This window comes from Manis javanica, chromosome 11 (genome assembly GCF_040802235.1).
Source record: "Manis javanica isolate MJ-LG chromosome 11, MJ_LKY, whole genome shotgun sequence".
In the NCBI taxonomy this organism is placed as follows: Eukaryota; Metazoa; Chordata; class Mammalia; order Pholidota; family Manidae; genus Manis; species Manis javanica.
In genome coordinates this window covers 86898120-86912581 of record NC_133166.1, presented here as the reverse complement: position 1 = coordinate 86912581, position 14462 = coordinate 86898120, and the positions used below count along the sequence as shown (strand labels likewise).

The window sequence follows — 14462 nt, the reverse complement described above, 5'->3', positions numbered from 1 at the left end:
TGCCTGCTAAATATTTTCCCAAACCTTTTACTTTTAACCCTCCTGGATGCATATGTCTTCTTCATTCACAGCATTGAAAAAAAAAAAGGGAGAATGACATTATTTCCTTTTAACATTTTCATATATTGTGTTTTCTGATATAGTTGAGTTTATTTTTACCTTCTTACTGTGTTTTCTATTTACATTTTTGTTTTTCTGATTTCCTGTCTTTTCTCAGATTGATCAAGATTTAAAAATTCATTTTCTTAGCTACTGCTTTTGAAATTATGCACCCTATTTCTATACTTTTAACAGTAGTCCTTAATATTTTAACATATGTACTTAAAGCCTAAAGCTAAGCCTGATTTCTATCCTTCTCTTGAATAATTCAACAATCTTAAAATACTTCAATTCCAACTACCCTCTTCCTATTTCTGACATATTATTGGTGTCCACTATTTTAGTTTTACCTTATCAGAACTGTAGTTATAAGAATTCTTAGGGGACTTTTATCCTCTTCCCTTCCCCATGAGTCCAAACTAAGATAAATAAGATCTGTCCATTCTTTTCAGTGAGCAGAATTTTTTTCATATTTCTATTTTCACTCATCAAGGAGAAGTCGTAAGGGTAGGGTTTTCAGGTCTAATTCCTCACTTTGTTTGGATCCTAGGCCCATCTTCTATCTTGTGGCCACTAAAACTTAACCTTCTGGAGCTCTGAGACAGGCAAATGCCCCCAGGACCATATACTACCTGGATTTTTAGTTTTTTTTTCTTTTTTCTCTTATTGCAGATCTCCTTTCCTGCCCAAGTGGTGATTTCTGCCATTCAGTTTAAAATGTTTGTTTCATTAATATGACATTTCTAGTTGTTTCTGTATTGTTTTTCAGGGTACCTAGTCTGTAAATTTCCAGAAATGGGGGGTTTGGTTTTTTAATATGCTTTCCCCCAGTGTTAGGTGTAATTTTACAAATAGTGATTGTCAATACAAATAATTAACTGTAGCCAGAAGAGTCATTTAGAAACTTTAAAATGTTTACGTTTTGTCAAAACTACATTCTTTTTTTATAAAATTATTTTATCACTTAAATGATACTTAGTGAGATGAAATTTGCTTAAATTCAGTTTAGAAAATGTTAAGTAGTACAAAATATTTGTTGAGTATTTTCTTTCTTATTCTAGAATTTGGAGAACCCAATTATAATCTACTGAATAACAACTGCAAATGCTAGTCATGTACTTAAAATGGTACTTGCAGATAATGAGAATAGACAACAGTAGTAGAAAAGGGGAAAAAGAGGTTGATCTGACAGAATAATTTGGGCAATTGTGAAAATGGCTGAATCTTAAACTTCTGGGTATCTGAACAGCATCCAATCATTCAAAAACAAGTATTTACTAAGCATCTATTCAGTGCTATCCTGGAAGATGCCAAAATATTAAGAGAAGGTCCCTATCCTGCAGGAGCAAGGGAGCGCTAGATAAATGCCAGAAAATTGATATAATGGCTTTAACTCCCTCATGTTCCCTATTTTATGTTGCTATATCTCTACATGCATCTTCAATTTCTGTATAAGTTTCTCCCTTCTTCCCTCAACAAGTTATTTGTGCCCTGAATTCCACCTTCCCTCAAGCCCATAAAGGATTTTGTTCTCTCAGTTACTCTCCTCTCTTGAAGGTTCAATATCTTGCTCTTTCCACTACCTAAAAATATGCACAAGTCTCCCAATTTTTAAAAAATGCACTTTTTCTTTCTATCAGTCACAGATTCCTCCAGGCAAGTGACATAACTGATGGCTTTCACTGTCTCACCATCTGCTATCTTTTTCAGTATTAAAAATCTGGTTTCTCCTCCCTCAACTTTAATAAATGAAATAGCACTGATTCTTACACAGGTTATCAAAAGTCCCCTAACTGTCAAATCCAGTGGTCTTTTCTGATTTCTCTTTGGCTTTTGTGTCCGACACTATTGACCATGTTGTTGACCTTTTCTACCCTAGCATCTGTGATAAACACCACAGCATCCTAGCTTTCTTCCTACCATTATGATCATTCCCTGTCTTCTTCAACTCTACACTACCTCCACTCTTACCCCGACTGTTGGTGTTTTTCAAGGTTCAGTCCCTGCCTTCTGTTTTTTCTTGACAGTCTCAATAGTAGATTGCCTACAGATGTTTACAGCTTCAACTGCTTTTCTTCTTTAGAGGGCTTCCAAATGTTGTTCTCTACCTATGACTTCATTTCCAATCATCAGAATTGTATTTCTATCCAGATTTTTACTGGTCATCTCAAATTCAATATATGTAAATAGAACTCATCTTCTTCCCTCAAAAAATGGCTCCCTTTTCCGACTTCCCTATTTCTGTTAATAGTACCATCCACTCAAGTGCAAAAATAGTTTTTGATTCATTTTGTTTCCCATTCCTCCAATCTGTCACCAATTTGGTTGATAGATCCTTTATAATCTTTCCATCTTTTCATTTCAGATGGAGCTAAGCTATGCAAATATTCATCTACACTTGAAGTTTGTGGGTGCTGAGAAGACAGAGGATCAAGCCCCTGTTGTGGAGGCATCATGATCTAGTTTTAATAATAAATAAGCAAACCACTTATACAGAGGGTTAAGTGTTAATACAGAGGAACTTAATTCAGATCTGGACTACTGTAACAGCTTTCAAACAGGCTTAACTGCTTCTAGACTCTTACCCCTACTCTGATGCCTTTAGAAATGTCTTCCCGACTATATCTTTTTCTTGCTCAAGAATTTTTACTTCTTCCCAACTGTTTTCAGGATAAAAGTGTTACTTTTTAGCTTGTCATTATAGGTCCTACACCATAAGCCACCAAATATCCTTGAAGTATTATCTCTCATCAGTTCTTTACATAAACTTCCCATTCCTTTCAAATCAGTTTATTCATTGGACATGAACATAATTTCAGTTTCCTTCTGACACTCTTTCACAGAAAACTCCACCAATTCCATAAAAATCTGTGCTATCTTTTAAGAGATTAATTTCTATTTCTGTAAAGCAATCTTCGGTGTTCCTAACATAAAATGAGGTCTCCCTTTTCCAAATTTCCAAAGAATTTTTGCTTGGATAGGTCATCTCACAATCAGACAATGCCTTATTTTACTTTTTTCCATTGTTGTCTCAAATTATCCTTAAATCTTTCTCACTTAATTGCAACCAATCAAACTCTATGCTTCTCACAAGCAGCTGTATTTTATACCTCTTTGTATGCAAAGTACCTTAGCACAGTGTGTGGTTCAGGAGCAAGAGTTAAAACACGAGTAGGGTTTTAGAAAGCTCAGTTTGGATAAGAGACACTGCTGATAGAAGAAACAGCACTTGGAAAGGTAAGAATGGGCAATGTTTCTCCAAGAACATTAATCAATATGGTGGAATGAAGATCCTCCCTTTCCCCACTCACCACAGAAGGAATACTGTAATGTCAGGGGGAAGGGCCAGAATAAGTTCCAGAGTAAGGTGTTTTGACTTTACCTGATAGGTAAAGAGGGAACCATGGAAGGTTTTTGAATAGAATAATGAACAGGGCACAGTTTTATGATGTTTCATCAAACCAGCAGTGTGCTAAATTAACAGGAAGGCCTGAACATAAGTTTAGTGGCTACTGTCCAAAAGTAAATTAACAAAGTCTAAGCAACACAAAGTGCTTTTCTTTCATCTGCTTAGCTTCTAGAGAGAATGCAGCCATAAAACTCCTTAGGCAAAGAAAGTATAATTTCATAGGTTCTCTGACACATTGACTGTTTTGGTTCCACTCATCCTAGATCCACCATAAAGTGGATTCAGTTTTCTTAGTTTTCTCTTGGTGTCTTTATTGGGAAAAGCGTATTCTCATTAATGGTAACTACATTAGCAAATGACTCATCACGAGGGCTCTGCTTAATCCGCAAGCTATTACAAGCTTTATCTGAGATAGCTTTGCTTCTAGTTCCTCTGGAGTTTAGTAAATTTCTATTTATCCACAGATGGAGGTGTTTGCTACCCATGCTCAGGAGAGAGCTTCAATCCCCAAAATAAGACTTGCTGACACTTCAGAGCACAGAATACATAGCTACTTACTCAGGAAGCTAAACTTCTTGTTACAGCCCTTGAGCAGAATCATAACCCACTTGCCGGTGTTTTATCTATTACATATACTAAGGTTTCCTTCCATTAGATAGATAATTTGCAGGAATTTGCATTTTTTCTTCTAAGCGGGTTCTAAGATCATTTGTCTTTATTACCTCCATCTGCAGATAAAAAGGAGTTTACTAACTCTCCTAAACAGAGGATGAGTGAGGATTGGAGGGGGGCACAAAAATAGTACTTTTTATTTGCCCATCTCTATTTATTTGATCAAATTCTTTTTAAGCATAATGAGATAATAGCTGCCTCACCCCCGAAGAAGGGAAGAAATTAATCCTGAGGTTAGATGATTAGAATTCACTTAAATATCATGCAAGAACAAGGGGAAGATGTTTAATTGACTCTGTCTTCCTTTCCCATGATGCAGTAGGGTCTAAGTGACTAGTTTCACTCAGGGATATTTGTATTTGCTTTTCTTCACTGGTGTGTGTGTGTGTGTGTGTGTGTGTGTGTGTGTGTGTGTGTGTGTGTGTGTGTGTGTGTGTGTGTGTGTGTGTGTGTGTAAGAGAATGGGAAGCAAGTAGAATGAGACAGACTTCAGCGAAATGAGGAGTTAAGAAGTACTCACATTTCTTAAAGTCACCCAAATGCCTAAAATATGAAGCTATGATGAAGAAATTAAGAATAGGATTAATATCTACATCTAAATATGTACCTGAATCTTTACAGAATTAGGAAAGACCTGATTGGGATGACCCTTTACAACTAAACTGCAAGAAAAAACAAATCATTTATAGAATGTTAAGACTGACATAATTGAATTAAGTAAGACTAAACAGAAAGTTATGTTAAATACAATTATACTGTTTTAAATGGCAGAAGACTATTCATAGGTCGTAGAAAATATTTATGAAGAATAAATTAAAGACCAAAAATTTTGCTCATTATAATAAAGGTATACTTAAATTCAGAGAAATATCTAATGCAATAAACCAAATCTACTCAAAAAATAAATAAATCTGAAGGCAATTATTAATCTAACAAAAATATTCACAAATAAAGTTTTTATAAGCATTATAAAAGCTCTCTTGTTACATTTGAGGTAAAAATGGATTTATAACTTAACTTTCTTAGAAATTTGTGTTATATATCAATTATTTCATGATCAATAATTGCTTTATTTAGAAATTTATTAGAATGCATCCAGAAATGGGAAGTTAAAGTAATGGCTGGTCCAGGTGTCCTATTTTATATATCTGATATATGAACATTACAAGTATCTCACACTTTGCATACAAGCCACTTCTTAATCCATACGTTGGCTTTTCTTGCACACAAAGCCTACTTCCACTCCCACATGGCAAGCCTCATCATCACTGTACTAAGAAGTATAGTAAAACAGTAACATATTTTGGCAAGTGGAAGTTGTCTAAATACCACAAACAGCAGACCAAATGACATGATAAGCCTTGCATGGAGCTGCACTCTTTGTTAAAGCAAAGCAAACTGTCTTTTATTTCTCATAGCCAATGTTACTGGCACAATTTCTATACACATAAACAAAACTTGAGAAGCAAAGAGCTTGAACATATTCTCTTAATTCCTCTTCCCCTTTTAAAAATGCAGAAGTGGATTTTAGAAAATTTGAGATCTTACTCCCCAAAGTAAGAGTTCAGACAACAAAGGGTTAAAAGAACAAGCGGAGCCCTACCGTACCCAGAAATGACAGAAGGCTCTTCTCCTCTTCGGTGCTACTATCCAACCACTCGGCCACATCACCAGGGGAAAGGAGACTCATTCTCCAGCCAGAAAACTTTTCCATACAGAGCACAATTACTGAATGATGAAGTAGGAAAAGAAAAAGAGACTAAATTCTTGGGGGCCCAACACTTAAAATTGCTGGCTAGGCTGAAATGATGAAAGAGAAAATGTAATCCTCCTTCCACCCCGAATTCTGTCTCCGTGACATCAATCTAATAAAATGGGGGGAGGGGGAAAGGAAACAGAGAGGGTTAAAAGAGGGTGACAGAGGAGAAGGGAAGAGAGATTTGTCCTCCTCTCTCTTGGTGTTAAGCTTTAGCCTGAAAGAGAAAGCCACGATAAAATTGAATAATGATTTGTGTTTAATGACAGGAGAAGGCAAAGGAAAATAAAGAATAAAGATACTCAAAAAAAAAGACCCAGGTTCCTACACTGAAGCAGCTTAGATAACCAGACAACACAATAGCCAATCAGTTAAGTAAAGCATATCATCAAACAGAAACAAAGGCAAAAGAACAAATTCAGCATTTTGGTTTGTTCCAAGGAGAAAGGTTTTCAAATTTCCTTTCAGTCAGTCCGAGAGAACTGGAGCCCCCAGCCCCTTCCTGCTCTAGCTATTTCAACAGCAGCATCTCAGCTCCTTTGCGAAGATGTGCTGTGAGCAAAGGCAGGTGGATAAAGCTGTGAACAGGAAGCTCTCATCCCTCCTTTCTTCTCCTCCTCCTCCCTTCCTCCCCCCACCTCGCATGGCGACTGCATTGATCGACAATAATGGAGTCTGTAACTGACTGCCAGCAGCAACATTAAGGATATTACAAGTCCACTTCATAAGATTTCGAGCCGGTGGTCGGAACTTGGGGGCAACTCTGGGCTTCTAGTCAATAGCTCTGTCTTTCCTAGCAAGAATAAAAAGAGGGGGAGAGAGGGGGGGGAGGGAGGTTGGGGTGGGGTGGGGGAAGAAGGCTGAAATCTGAAAGAAGTAAGAGAAGTGAGCTTTGGGCTGAAGGCTCAGCGATTCAGCAACGTAGCAAATGACTGTCCTTCAACTCCTGTCATACTTACACTGTCCATTGTGAAAGAGTCACACTAGATGGATTTTTTTTGTATGTGATTTATATTACATATTTACATGGTTTAAGATAATTTTATAGGCTTATACTTTATTAATAGGAAGTGAAAAATCAGGCAAAAGAGGTATTTTCAGAGACCCACACTAATTTCCGGGTTCTCTAGAAATTAATTAGGTTTGTTGCAATGAGAAAACAATACTCTTATGAAGACAGCTTTCCCTGCATTAGGGAAACATTAGCTCTGCTCTCAATACTCTATTCTTTCTACTCTAGAATAGTAGCCCGCCTTCAGCGAGAGAATTCTCATTGCTTAAGAGTTACTCTCTCAATATATCCTGAATTCACACCCTTCTCTCCATGATTACTTCATTATTCATCATATCTGGACTCTAATTCACCTTGACTGTAAGTTCCCTGAGGACACGGACCTTGTTTCTTATTAATTTTTGTTACCCCTGGGGCTGGAGCAGTGCCTGACACTTAGAAGGAGTTCACTTAATAGTTGCTGAAGTTTTGGTTGGCTGATCTGAAAGTTTTAGCAGCTTCAACCCTAGCAGGAGATATTTTAGGATCTCTTTAAAATTAGTCATTTTGGCAGACAGTGACTCAAAAGTAGTTGTAGCAATAGTACCAACTGATTGAGAAGTGAGAAAATTCTTTAAAAAGGTATTATGAATTCATAATATTTAAGTAAATCTATATTTTATTACTTAAAACTACATAGAAAAGTAGTGATACATATGTATAAAAAACCATTTTATCCAAATCCACAGGCTATGCTTGCTTAGCATCTAAGCACAGATGGATAATCTACTTGTAATAACTTTATGATACAGCAGTATCTCTGGAGTTCTCAGGTGAAACTATTGGCCTATTGGCCTATAGCATCACGTTCAAACATAATGGGATGTGGCTCCTGCTTCATTTTGGACTCTTCTAGGCTCAGCCATGCTGTACTATTTATGTCACTTCCATGCCTTTGCATGTTCCACTGAAAATAATCTACACAAGAGCAGGAAAAGAATCTGTTTTGTTCATATATCTCCACTATCTGGAGCATTATCTGGTACACAGTAGGTGCTGAACATTTTTGTTGATTAATTTTGGTACCTCCTGTGAGGTATCATTCTTTGTAGCCAATATACTTGACAATACTGAACTCACCCATTGAGACTCAGCTCAAACACCTCTCTGCAGGTCTTTCCTGACACCTTAAGGCAGAATTAATAGCTTTCTCATCCACACTTTCACTGTTATTACTACTATTACCTTATTGAAATTATTTGTTTAGTGGATTTTGTTTAGTGGATTCAGGTAGTGGATTTACTCTACCACACCTTGTGTCTTTAGAAGACAAAAACTGTGTTCTACTAATTAAAAAAAAATTTAATGCCAAGCACATAGTGGATGATTGATAAAAGTTTACTGAAAGGTATATTAGCAAAAATGAGATTGTGATTCTGTATACCGAAGATAAATCAATATTAAAGAATCCCATATACTGGATGTAACAATCCATATCTTTAGGCTCCAAATCAACCACCAAAACAAAACTAGGTTAAGGAGAAATAAATCATTTATTTTATTTTACCAAAGAAAAGGCAGTATAAGCAGAAAGACAGCATCAACATAATCTATAAAGCTGCTTTCTGTAAGCAGAGACTTAGGAAAAAAGGCACCTAAGATAAGGTTCCAGACTGAGATCCTGTTGTAACAGATGAAGCATCACACTGTTTTGCCTGCTTACAATCAGAATGTAGCATAAATTAGTCCTCCTTATATAAAACTGTCCTTAAAAATAAAGTGATAAAACTTACCTGAAATGTAACTAACAAGCAGCACATATGCTAAAATATGAGTCAAGAGTATCAAATACTATGAGGAGGATATTTAGAAATAATGATTGACTATAATTTTCTCAAAAAATGACCAAACTCCATACATATATTTTGGATATTTTGGTGGTTATCATTTGCCTTATATATAGTAAGTATTCATTTAACAGTTGTTGGATTTATTATTTTCCTAAAAATATCAAAGTATCTGGAAAATGCTTGGTGACTGAGTTTCCATTTGAGGGCACTGTTTCCTTGGTGTGTGTGTGTGTGTGTGTGTGTGTGTGTGTGTGTGTGTGTGTGTGTGTGTGTGTGTGTGTGTGTGTGTATCTGTGTGTGTGCTCTACTTATTGGACTGAGATTTACATTACTACCAGTTTTCTAGGCACTTCACTAAGTGCCTTATATATAATATGTTATTTAAATTCTTAAACAATCATGGGAGATAGGTATTATCTTTATTTTACAGGTGAGAACACTAAATATAATAAAACTTGTCCAAGGTAACACAGGTAGTAATAGAAAAGAAATTTGAACTTCTAAATTTGGTCAAGGTTCGCTACTAACTATTGTATACTCTAAAGTACTAATTTAGACAGGGCTCAGCACACTTTTTCTGTAAAGGGTCAGATAGTAAATATTTTAGGCTTTGGGTATCATATTGTTTCTGTTTCAAATAGTTTAACTTCACCGTTATAGTACAATGGCAGCCACAGACAATATGTGGACAAATGGGTATGGCTGTATTCCAGTACAACTTTATTTACCAAAAAAAAAAGGCCATGGGCCATAGTTTTAATGACCTCTGATTTAGGCCCATACTACTTCATGTATGTGTGGATCTTTGCCAGGTCCTTATAAATGAAAATAAATAAAATAATTATTTCCTTGGGTCAAATAAAGTTTTGCTTCCATTTTAAGAACTGAATAAAAGTTTTTATTATTTTCCTTTCAAGACAATAAGAACAAGATATTTTTCTTTCCTCCCACTTCCTTAGTCTCATAGTCCAACAGGAAACTTAATTTTTAGTTGAATAAAGGGAATAATAGATGTAGTCCCCTTTTAAATTATTTAATATTCCTGATTTTTGCTATAACTGTCTGTATGTATGCTTTTAGATCCACTCATTTGGCATTAGTGACAATTCTGTACCAAATCCTGTTCTAAGCCCTGGCATACAGTATTGAATAAGAGACAGAATCTCTGCCCTCATGGAGCTTTATATAAAGATGGAGAGATTAAAAAGTATATGTATAAAGATATATATATATATATTACAGAGATACATAAGATATGTAACAAAGAGATATTATTTATACACACACACACACACACATATGTATATGTATAAAGAGATTATATATTGTGTTAGATGGTAAATAATCCCAAGGAGAAGAGTAAAGCCAGGAAGGGAATGGGTGATACTGGAGAGGGCTACAATTTCAGAGAGTAGCCAGGGAAGGGATCTCTGAGAGACTGGCTTTTGAATAAAGGGTTGCTGGGATTTTAAGAAGAGGGAAAAACCAATAAAAAAAACCTAGAAGCAGCAATAGTCAGGAGACCAGTGCAGGTAGACTGGAATGACTAAGGGGGAAAATAAAAGGAGATGAGGTCTGTGAAGTAACAAGAAGCCAGATTATGTAAAGTTATAAAGTCTTTGGCTCTTATTTTTAATTAGATGGAAAGACTTTGAGGCAGGAGTGATTATTAGTCCTTACTTTTTTATACATACATGAGAATGTTACTGAAATATAATCCACCTACCATAAAATTCACCCTTTTAAAGTGGTTTTTAATATATTCACAAGGCTGTACAACCATCACACAATTTAATTCCAGAACATTTTGATCACCTCAAAAGAAACCTTGTACCCATTAGCAGTTATTCTCTATTCCTCTCAACTTGAGTGCCCAGCAACCACTAATCTAAATTCTGTCTATATGAATTTTCCTATTCTAGGTATTTCATATAAATGAATTCAACATAATACATGATCTTTTGTACCTGATTTCTTTGATTTAGTTTTATTCATGTTGTAGCATGTATCAGGATTTCATTTTTTTAATGGCCAAATAGTATTCCACTAAAGGACATGTGGGTTGTTTCTACTTTTTAATATTACAAATAATGCTGTTATGAACATTCTTGTAAAACTTTTGTGTGGAAGCCCTACATTTTAAAAGGATATTCAAATAAGATGTATTATATTATCTGCTTTTTCTGTAACAATAATTTTAAAATGAGAGAGTTATTTTCTGATTTTACAATCACCATGCTTTCCTCCTAATTCATCTAGGATTTCCATCCTTTTTGAAGAAGCCAAAACTACTGACTCAGTCTCTTCTGCTCTATTGTTCTTGCACCTACGAAAAGATTAATACTAGACAGGAATAAAAAAAGGTAGGTAATGTATGACAACTTTAGTTGTTGTATGACAACTAAAGTTGATAGAGCTGATGGAGGATATTTGGAATAATTTTATATTTTAATACAGTTTCAAACTTACAAAAAAGGTACAAAGAAGAATACAAGGAATTCCTGTATACCTTTTATCCAGATTTACCGTTTACATTTTGCTATCTTTGCTTAGTCATTCTCTCTGTACATATTATTATTTTATATATATGCATTTTTTTTCTAAGCCAATTGAGAAAACTGGAGACATTATGCCCTTTACCACCAATAGCTTCAGGGTGTATTTTCTAAAACAAAGGACATTTTCTTATGATCCAGAGCAATTATCGAAATCAGGAAATACAACACTGAAGTTGGTTGATATTTTAAGGATAAAATTAAATATGCCTCGGTGTGCAAAATCTGCTATACAAATTCTTTTTCAATACCACACAAAGTCCTTTATTTGAAAAACAAATGGTCTTCAAGCAGTGGTGACAGAACTCACAAGTCATGATTGGAAGTATATTCAAATAATAGTCCATATCATATTAAAATAAGGTCTATCAAATTTTTGAAGGATTACTAAGGCATTATTAACTTACTATGTCAACTTATTAACTGTTGTGATAAAGGATGGAAAGTAGGAATAATTAGTTTTGAAAAAATGCAACTATACCAAACACATTCTATGAGGCCAGTATCACTCTAATACCAAAACCAGAGACACCACAAAAAAGAATATTATAGATCAATAACCCTGATGCATACAGATGCAAAAATCCTCAAAAAAATATTAGCAAACCAAATTCAAAAATACATAAAAAATCATCACAACAAAGTGGGATTTATTCCAGGGGTGCAAGGATGGTATAATATTTGTAAATTAATCATTATAATACACCACATTAACAAAAAGAAGGATAAAAACCACATGATCATTTCAATAGATGATGAAAAAGCATTTGACAAAAATCAACATCCATTCATGATAAAAACTCTATAAACAAAATGGGTAGAGAGGATACAGACCTCAACATAATAAAGGCCATACACAACAAACCCATAGCCAACATCATACTTAATGGTGAAAAGCTGAAAGATTTTTCTCTAAGATTGGGAATAAAACAATGATGTTCACTCTCACCACTTTTATTCAACATAGTACTGGAGGTCCTAGCCACAGCAATCAGATAAAACACAAAGAGATAAAAGGCATCCAAATTGGTCAGGAATAAGTTAAACTGTCACAATTTACAGGTGACATATTACACATACAGAACACTAAAGACTCCATCAAAAAATTATTAGAACTAATAACTGAATTCAGAAAAGTTGCAGGACACAAAATTAATACACAGAAATCTACTGCATTCCTATAACAATAAACTAACAAAAAGAGAAATCAGGAAAACAACTCCATTTACAATTGCATCAAAAAGAATAAAATACCTAGGAATAAACCTAACCAAAGATGTGAAAGACCTATATTCTGAAAACTGTAAGATTCTCATGAGAGAAATTAAAAGACACCAATCAATGCAAATCTATCTTGTACTCACAGATAGGAAGAATTACTATTGTCATAATGGCCATCCTGTCCAAAGCAATTTACACATTAATGAAATCCCTATCAAAATACCAACAGCATTTTTCAATGTACTAGAACAAATAGTTCTAAAGGTCAAATGGAACCACAGAAGACCTCAAATAGCCAAAGCAATATTGAGAAAGAAGGACAAAGCTGGGGGAATTGCACTCCCTGACTCCAGGCTATACCACAAAGCTACAGTAATCAAAACAGTGTGGTACTGGCACAAGAACAGATCCATAGATCAGTGGAACAGAGAGCCCAGATATAAACCCACACATATATGGTCAATTAATATATGATAAAAGAACCATTAATATACAATAGGGAAAAGACAGCCTCTTCAGTAACTGGTGCTGGGAAAACTTAACAAGTACATGAAAGAGAATGAAACTGGATTACTGTCTAACTTCATACACAAAAGTAAACTGACCTGAATGTGAGACATGAAACCAAAGAACTCTTAGAAGAAAACAGGCAAAAATGTAAGTATGAGCAATTTTTTCCTGGACACATCTCCTCAAGCAAGGGAAACAGTATCATAAATGAAAGGTGGGAATACGCAAACTAAAAAGCTTCTGTACAGCAAAGGACAACACCAGCAGAGCAAAAAGGAAAGCTACAGTATAGAATATATTCATAAATGACTCATACAAAAAGGGGTTAACATCCAAAATACATAAAGAACTCACATGCCTGAACAACCAAAAAGCAAATAACCTTATTAAAAAATGGGTGGAGGATATGAACAGACACTTCTTCAAAGAATAAATACAAATGACCAACAGGCACATGATCCACCCCACTAATCATTGGGTAATACAAATTAAAACCACAATGAGATATCACCTCACACTACTTAGGATGGCCAACATCCAAAAGACAAAAAAAAAAACAAATGCTGGCGACGATGCAGAGATATGAGAACCCTCCTACACTGTTGGTGGGGATGCAAATTGGCACAACTGCTATGGAAAGTATTATGGAGGTTCCTTAAAAAACTAAAAATAGAAATACCATTTGACCCAGTAGTTTCTCTCTCGGGAATTTTTCCTCCAAAATGAAATCCCTGATTCAAAAAGATATATGCACCCCTATGTTTATCATTGCACTGTTTGCAATAGCCAAGTTATGTAAGCAACCTAAGTGTCCATCAATAGACGAATGGATAAAGAATATGTGGTACATATATACAATGGAATATTATTTGGCCACAAAAAGAAAACAAATCCTCCCATTTGCAACAACATAGGTGCAGCTAGAGCATATTATGCTCAGTGAAATAAGCCAGGTGGGGAAAGACAAATACTGTATGATTTCACTTATTTGTGGAATATAAAAACAAAGCAAAACAGAATGAACAAAAAAAGCAGTAGACTCATAGACATTAAGAAATGATTAGTGTTTACCAAGGGGGAGGAGCTGGGATGGGTGAGTGGGGTGGGTGAGTAGGATAAAGGGGCACAAAACTTTTCAATCACAATACAAGTTGGTCATGGGGACAGTAGTACAACATGGAGAATACAGTTAATGATTCTGTAACATCTTTCCATGTTGACAGTAACTGAATTAGTGTTGGTGAGGATTTAATAATATGGGTAACTGCTGAACCACTGTGTTGTACATTTGAAACCAATATAAGATTGTCTATTAATAATACTTCAATAAAAAATAAATATAAAAAAAGGTAACTGTAGGACAAATAAAGTGATTTCATTTCCATTTTTAATTCCTTTG

At 35.1% G+C, this 14462-nt stretch overlaps 1 protein-coding gene across 9 annotated transcripts in view; it reads right to left on the bottom strand.

Annotated features, from left to right (window-relative positions):
- RASAL2 (RAS protein activator like 2) overlaps window positions 1-14462 on the bottom strand; it is a 396637-nt gene that overhangs the window by 138689 nt on the left and 243486 nt on the right. Inside the window, exon 1 of one of the 9 annotated variants that reach the window (XM_037022381.2) lies at window positions 5789-6688. The exons of the other annotated variants lie outside the window; for them this stretch is intronic. Within the exon in view, the coding sequence (XP_036878276.1) occupies window positions 5789-5894 (106 nt within the window). The 5' untranslated portion in view covers window positions 5895-6688. Of the gene's footprint in view, window positions 1-5788; window positions 6689-14462 lie in introns of those variants that run through there. 9 annotated transcript variants of the gene reach the window in all.